This window comes from Varanus komodoensis, unplaced genomic scaffold (assembly GCF_004798865.1).
Source record: "Varanus komodoensis strain SLA01 unplaced genomic scaffold, ASM479886v1 scaffold13_3, whole genome shotgun sequence".
Lineage (NCBI taxonomy): Eukaryota > Metazoa > Chordata > Lepidosauria > Squamata > Varanidae > Varanus > Varanus komodoensis.
The window spans coordinates 8,677,273-8,685,325 of NW_025335409.1; the positions used below are offsets into that span (position 1 = coordinate 8,677,273).

The 8,053-nt window shown below is 38.5% G+C and overlaps 2 protein-coding genes across 2 annotated transcripts in view; one reads left to right on the forward strand and one right to left on the reverse strand.

The window, feature by feature from the left end:
- Positions 1–3,961, reverse strand: part of LMNTD1 (lamin tail domain containing 1) — a 150,905-nt gene extending 146,944 nt beyond the window's left edge. The window contains exon 1 of the mRNA XM_044423508.1: positions 3,875–3,961. Within this exon, the coding sequence (XP_044279443.1) occupies positions 3,875–3,961 (87 nt within the window). The remainder of the gene's footprint in view (positions 1–3,874) is intronic.
- Positions 3,962–5,041: 1,080 nt separating this feature from the next.
- On the forward strand, positions 5,042–5,308 carry LOC123019977 (acyl-CoA-binding protein-like). Its single transcript, XM_044423266.1, has one exon. The coding sequence runs from the start codon at positions 5,042–5,044 to the stop codon at positions 5,306–5,308; it is 267 nt and encodes an 88-aa protein (XP_044279201.1).
- Positions 5,309–8,053: the final 2,745 nt, after the last annotated feature.

Genomic DNA, 8,053 nt, shown 5'->3' on the forward strand with positions numbered 1-8,053 from the left:
CAGGGATGGATGTTAGGCTCTGCCTGCCCAGGGCTACAGCAGATCAACACAAGGACTTGCTGCAAATCGTTCTGGGTGGCATAGAGGTGTCTGGGATGTCAGACAGCGGTGCTGCTAAGGTACTGTATGCACCAAAGATCTCTACAGGCCTCACCTCACTTACACCGTGCCCTCCAACACAACGTGGATCAGTTACTTACAGCCATGCACAGCAAGGTCTACTGGCCATTCTGCACTCTCTCTAAATGCCTGGGAGAGCTATTCCAAAATCCATCATACTTTTTGGTCAAATTCAGACATAGGTGTTCGGTTGGGCAGAAATTTTTCTAGCATAGCAACAGGCAGCTCTACACCTCTCGAAGCTGATCTCCTTTCAAGGTATGGAAGGCAGAGAATGTGGATGCTCGGTGCTGTTGTTATGGGGACACAGGGAGCCCCCTGTGAGAGGTAGCCTCCGGTAGCAGTTCCCCTCTTTGAAGAACAGAGTTGTGTGCTCAAGACAACCTACTGTGTTCTATTTTATCTAGTCTGCTGCCCTCAGTCGGAGTGAATGATGCTGTTCTATCGTCAGTGTTGAACTGAGGTTCAACTTCCAGTCCAGTTGGCTTCTGCAAGTGGAATGGGAAGTGGGGGGATACCATCTTGTTCTTTTTGGGCTGGCCCTACATCTAAAAACCAGTGTGGTTTAGTGGTTAAGAGTGTGGGACTGAGACTGAGGCGACCTGGATTCTAGTCCCTGCTCAGCCCTGGAGCCATCTAGGTGACTTTGGGCCAGGCACACATTCTCAGCCCAACCTACCTCAAAGGGTTGTTGTTGCAGGGGATAAGATTGAGAGAATTATATAAGCCGCTTTGAGTTCATTGTAAGAAGAAAGGTGAGATAAAAATCTAATAAATACATAAATAAAATATATAGGTATCTATAGAAGGTGTTTCAGTTCATTTTCTCAGTCATGAAATGTGCATCATTTCTTCCAAATTATTAGTTCTCTTTTTGCTAGAATGACTGCCTGGCCTTATTCTTAATGGGAAACTCATGGCTCAGTTCCTGTTTTGAGTCAGTGGTGAGAATCCAACCCTGGGGACTAGCGAAAGGCCCCACTCGCACTCTTCAAACCCTGTTTGAGCATGGAAATGCTGCTAGCAGACAGGAAGCAGCTCTGAGAAGTAGTATTCCTTTGATATCACTATAAAAGCTGAGAGACCTGGGACATTGTTGAAAGCTTAAGTTGTTTAAGATAAACAACCTCTTTATCTTAAATAGGCACAAAGTAAAAACTATACCCCTGAATGTCTTTCCACAGGAGTTTAGAGTTGATGCTGTAACCAAACTACATGGGTAAAAACAACCTCTCACCAATGGTTGATTTATTCATAATCCTGCACTTCTATGAGAATTTCATTTCCAAAAGTCTTCATGACATTTTATGCATGCTAAGAAAAAACTAATATATTAAGTTTCTAAACAGCTTTGGATCATTTGCTATGCTATTTTAAAACAGCCACTTCATGGAGAGGGGAAATAATGTTACATTTACTTATAGTCTTCCAAATATGAGGGTCCATAGGCTGGTTGAGAGTAATACATTAAAAGGCTCACTTTTTAAAATGTCAAGGGGCTTTTCCTGAGTGCTTCTACCAAGTCACAGATGAATGTTTAATAAAGCTATGTTTCTAATGTAAATGGCTCAGTTGTATCCACACAGTAGCCTCCTCGCACTGTTGGAATATGCTGGTGCTTGTTCTACTTCCATACCAGCACAATCTCTAAGGGTGTGATCCTATGCATGTTTCTATATTAAAATACTGCACAATGCATTTGTTGTGCACTCTACATTCACTACTCATGGTTATTTGCAGGTTCTTTAAACAAAGTTGTGACCCTCCCATTTAACATCTGTTTCTAAAACACACTTTTCATGAGTTTCTTTTTAAGAGCAGAGAAAATGAGGTATTATTTAGGATGGTGAAAGAAAGCATAATTTCCCCATGTGTATTTGTGCTATTTTGCTATACTATACTTGGATTTCAATTCTGTGACAAAACCAAAAATAGATATAGCCAGTTAACAACCTCATTGAGAAAAGCCCCCTCAATTAAAAACCTTTTAAAAATGCTTTTAACAAACAAAGCAAAACTGAAGGGTCACAAGTGAACCAAAGAACACATAAACAACTATGAACAATGACTGATGAATGGAAAACAAATGTTCTGTGCAGAAAAGCTCATGCTTCTGGTCAAGGCTTTTATTGCAAGCCTTTTATTTGTCTATGGTACCAAAGGCTGTCAATATAAAGTTATTAAACACTATATCTGCTTTGGGTTTTGGCAAAGAATTGAATGAAATGGAAAAGAGCTTATCCTTTCCTGCTTTCCAGCTGCATGACCTCTAGATTGTGCTGTACAATAATGGAACACTGCAAATATATAAGTAGGAAACTACCTTTTCCTTCATTTTCAGAAATAATACTCCATTTTTCCCACTTGACAAACAAACAAAAATGGCCTTAAAGTAAAAGAGAAACTGAAGGATCATGATGTTGTCTAAAGAACCTGTAAACAACCATGAGTGTGTGCTAGCTGCCTTATGTAGAAAAGCTCTTACAGCAGAAAATGTGTTTTCCCGCCACTTTTTCCAACTCTCTTTTAAAAGTAGAAACTCCATTAAGGAGAAAAAGAGGTAGTAGCAGCTCAGTGCCTTCAGACAGGGAATGCTCAGGACCCTTGATCCATCCTAGAGCCACCTTGTTTTGCCAAAATATTGCTTGTCATTCCCCACAGTCATGTCTGGCATAATATTGTTTCCAGTTATTCTGGCATTCTGCCCCAGTTCTATTTGTTATATGCTTGTGGACTCGCATAGCCTAATTATATGGATCAATATGCTGATTGGATTACATAGATCCTTACTTCATGGACCAAAACAGTAATCTAAAAATGATCTTAGAATTCCCTGCACTCCTGGGTTTGTATAATATTAACCAGGACAAGCTGCTTCTAAGTAATATCACAGTGCGTTGTCTGAGCCCTACATCTAGCAAGGGAAATCAAAGGGACATCTTTGGAGGGCAGAGGGATCCACACAAAACTAAGCCAGCTGCTGAAATAGTATAAAAATGCAAAATATATGTTGGAGATCTGTTTTAATTTCACTGATCACTGTAAAGCATAAATATCTCAAGGAATAATAATAATTTGTAGTGCTTCTTGCCAAGAGTCTTTACGGTTTTACTCAGCCATTCTGCTCAAAGCAAAGAAAATATTTAAACATGGAAGAGAGAAAAAATATCCCCATTTCCTTTAAGTATTGCTATGCATATATATCATAGCTGATACCTGGTTTCAGTTCTCTAGCCTAAATACAAATTTAGATTTCTTCATTTCTGAATATATTGTTTTTACCACCCCTGCAAAAAAATGCATTCAGGAACTTGTGTGGCAATGACATAACATTAGCCAATTCATTAATAAATACACATGCAGGAATAAGAAAACAATCCATTCCACTTTGACAGAATAGTAAAACAGACATGAATGAATAAGGGCATATATTATATGAGGAATAATGCTTCTCTCAGTATGACCACCTTATTAGTAATTTCCAAGCCTGTACTGAACCTTTTAAGTGTTCTTGGGAACAGAAACTCCTAGCTGTACTGGTTCCAAGAATACTGAGTTAAACAGAGGTTTTAACAAGTTAACTCTCTTGGATAGATTGTGATGCTTCCCAATGTTTCCATCAGAAGAGATGGGAGTTTTATTCTTACTCACCTCTAATTTTTGTATGTGACTACACTGCAAACCCAGTTCAAAGTTGGAGAAATGCCTTTTCTAACTAAACCGGTACAGTAGGAAAAGGCACTGCCTTACTTACTTTGTCTCTCTTGTTCTCTGAGGCCAGCATAGCAACCAAGTCCCAGAAACGAACAAAACAAACAGAGTCAGTGTTTTCTTGTACCATACGCTGGCAATACTACGTACATCCACGTTACCTAGAGACCGGGTTCATTTACATTTGTACGGCTCTTCCACTTTCGGAATTGTCACAAAATAAAAGGTATTTTTCTGCAAAGCAGTTTTTAGAGAAACAGTCAAGATTCGGATTTGTTTGAAAGCAGACTTCCCCAAGCTGGTGACCCACTGACAGCTTTGGACTTCAGCTCCCATAAGTCCCAGGCAGCATGGCTAATGATCAGGAATTCTGGGAGCTGTATTCAAAACAGATGGCCATTCCAAGCATTTTTTAAAAATCACCTAGTACATTCAGGCATAAATGTTTAAAAAAGAAATGAAAAAGAAGAGATCACACACACACACCCCCTTGTGAATTTGCTGTAGTTGCCCTAGCTTTAAATAGTGTTACACGACCCCTGTTCACACAGCGGAAATTGACCTTCACAGGACCATAGGAAGTGACTGGATCTGTAACCTATTATTATTATTATTATTATTATTATTATTATTATTATTATTATTATTACATTTCTATGCCGCCCCTTGCTGAAGCCTCGGGGCAGCTTAACAACACAATAAAATACATTGAAATACAATAGCACATAATAAATTACCTACCACACACATGTTTGTGCTTCAACATAGTCATATGCATTTGTAGCAGTTTATTGGTTTTTTATTTATTATTATCAGTTGTTTTTATCGCCATTAACTTTATTGATACCATTGTTTTATTATATTGTTGAATTTTGCTCTGTTTGTTTCTATATATGCTGTCCAGAGATCCTGTGGCCAATTGGGTGACATATAAATCAGTTCAATGAAGTCAATATCATCAATAATCCTAATTTCAGGGCCCCTAAATATATTACACTCTGCATAAATGTGTTTAAGTCCAGACATATTGAGATGCATCCATGTTTAGTTGGAGAAAAAGTCTATTGCCTTCTGCCAGATGCAAATCCACTGTATAGGAGACATTGAGCTTTGTCATAAGAACAGGGCAACAGAGTTATCTAATTTTGAGTAGAGTTAGTCACACATTCATCGCTTCTCTGAAAGAATATTGGGCTTCGTCATCGGTATCATGACCCAGGCAGAGTTTGATAAAGCAGCTGAAGAAGATAAAAAGCTGAAGGCCCAGTTAAGAGAAAAGGAGATGCTGGATATGTATAGCTATTTCAAACAAACTAAAGTTGGAGCTGTAAATACAGAATGTACTGGGAAGCTTGATTTCAAAGGCAAAACCAAGTGGGATGCCTGGAATAAGTTAAAAGGAATGTCTAAAGAAGATCCTGTGAAAGTATATATAGCAAATGTCAAAGAACTGAAGGACAAGTATGGAACGGCATGAAATACTTACCTGTAAGCCTTATGGAAACGAATCCTAATTTTGTGGGTAACTACAGTGTTTGCTATGCAGCTCAGCAATGCCAAGTAATGATGCCATTTCAGAATGAATAACTGTGTTAATCAACTTCTAATGGTCTAATGGTTATCTAATTTTATCTCCTGAGTGGCAATGTGTCATCTACTCCGTAGAGAAAACTGGAAAACGCCATCGCACTTTTCATACAATGTGTGCTGAAAGACATAGACTGAAAGATGGGGATTGCCGCACAGCATTCTGGTTGTGCAGGGATCTCATCCCAGATCTCCAGTCCAAACAGAATATGCTTTCTACTATTACACCATGCTATCTCTTACTTGGTCTCCTATTTATATGCACCTGAGAACAAACATAGTTTGACTTCATCCTTTGTGATGTCACTTCCAGGTTTTTTGTGCATTTTTTAAAAAAATATAATTGATTCAAGCTTTTACAAAATTGGCATAAGACAAAGCCTTGTTTTTCTTTATTCTTGTCCCAAGGATTTTAGAGGAATTCAAAATAGGATTGTTGTTTAAATCCAGTGTTTCCTATAAATAATATTACATTTATTATATTTAATATAAATTGCCAATTTAGCCCACATTTTCCAGATGATGATTGATTAGTTGGTACTCTAGTTTGTATTCAACATTTTGTTATGGAAAACATATTTGTTAGCAAACTTTCTAAACTTCTAGCAAACTGGGGGACATTTACTTGGACTATTTATTTGGAAAAATATCTTGACAATCAAGAAATTGTGTGAATAGCAATCACAAAGGGGCAAATGTGTTATTCTTGTGAGTCACCAGATGCCTGGCAATCAAAATGGGTTGGACATACAGTACAGAGAAGGGTAGGAAGGTGAAACCAAGTGATGCTATGAGCTTATAAAGTTGTTAATCAAGTGTTAATCCACTGTTAGCTGCTTTTGGTTTTGTCACAGACCTGAAATCCAAGCACTACACAGTGTTTCCTTTCTTGCTTTTTCACTACATAAGCTATAGATGGCACTGTGATGCAGCGGAATAATGCAAATACACATGTAGAATAACACTTTCTTTTGCTTTTACAATTAAATGTTGCATTTTCCTGGCTCTAAAAACCTTGCTTACAGAACTGGTTAAATACAGAAACAAAACTGAAGGATCAGAATGTCACCTAAAGAACCTGTAAACAAGTATGATCAGAAAATGACAAGCAAGCAGAAGATGGCTCATGTAGGAAAACCCTACACAGTCAAGCAATGGAAGCACCAGCAGTAGGTATGTCACATGACTATGCAAGAGAAAAATGAATTAGGAATCCAGACAAATTAAGATGGTAAATGTGTGTGCCATTGGAATGCTGAGCATTGTCAATTCACCACAGCTGTTTCGGATTGAGAACAACTTGCTATTTTCCCAAGTTGAGAGAGAGAAAAAAAGACAGACAGAGATTGGCATCATGTGGGAGTAAAGATTTTAACCAAGAAAACAATGCCCAGGGGAAAGAGATACTTAACCCTATTGTTCATGTTGCATACATGATCTGGTTGGCACCACTCAAGGTGCTATTTGAAGGAAATGTGCTGTGTTCCATCATCTTGTATATGATGATAGGAGAAAAAAAATCAGGAAATAGCAGAGAACAAAGTACAAGTTCATCATTATTTTCTAAGGCCCTATCTTGTGCACATCTATAATATGCATGGCTGAAGAATCAACAGTCCTCTAAATGTAGATGGGTTACAAGTTGTATCACTCCTGACAACCACCCATTCTGGGTGGAGCTAATCTGACCACACTTGGAGTTGGGATCTGACCACACCTGGAGGCCAACAAGTTGCCTATTGCTACAATATTCCATGCAGAGATAGTCTAGAGCAGCAATTCCCAAACTTTTTCAGTCATGGAGCCTTTCTGAAGATACTTTTTTCTTGAGGAATCCCGACTCTATCCCTGATTTTTACTAAGCATTTTGAACCACAACATTCTTCCTTCTTTCACATGATCCTATTGCCTGAGTGCTTTCCATAATGTAGCAGGGTTGGAAATAAAGATAAAGAATTTTAAATATAACAAATGAATAAAGTGATTATATGGTAATATCCCAAATGAATTCTTTTGATTATTTCCAACACTACACAATAGAGTCCTAGGAGCCAAATGACATGATGCATTTCCTTGTTTGATGCTTGGATGCCAACTGACAATTGAATAGTTGGGCTCATGTGGTTTCATTTTAAAATCTGTTTTAAATTTGATTTTTGAGATTTTTCATGGAACCCTAGGGTTTTGTGCCACAAAGTTTGGGAACTGCTGGTCTAGAGGGTTACAAACATTACTATGCATTATTGTTAAGGTTACTCTTTTCTATTCCACAATAACAACAGTGATGATTATGATAAGGAGGTTAAGAGCATCCTTCTATCAACTCAGAAGAACATGTCATCAAGTTCAGTGGGACTTTGTTGCTGTTAGTTGTGAAGTTGTGTCCGACACATCACGACCCCATGGCCAACATTCCTCCAGGCCTTCCTGTCCTCCACCATCCCCCGGAGTCCACTTAAGCTCATGCCGACTGCTTCAGTGACTCCATCTAGCCACCTCACTCTCTGTCGTCCCCTTCTTCTTTTGCCATCAATGGTTCCCAGCATTAGGCTCTTCTCCAGTGAGTCCTTCCTTCTCATTAGGTGGCCAAAGCATTTGAGTTTCATCTTCAGTATCTGGCCTTCTAAAGAGCAGT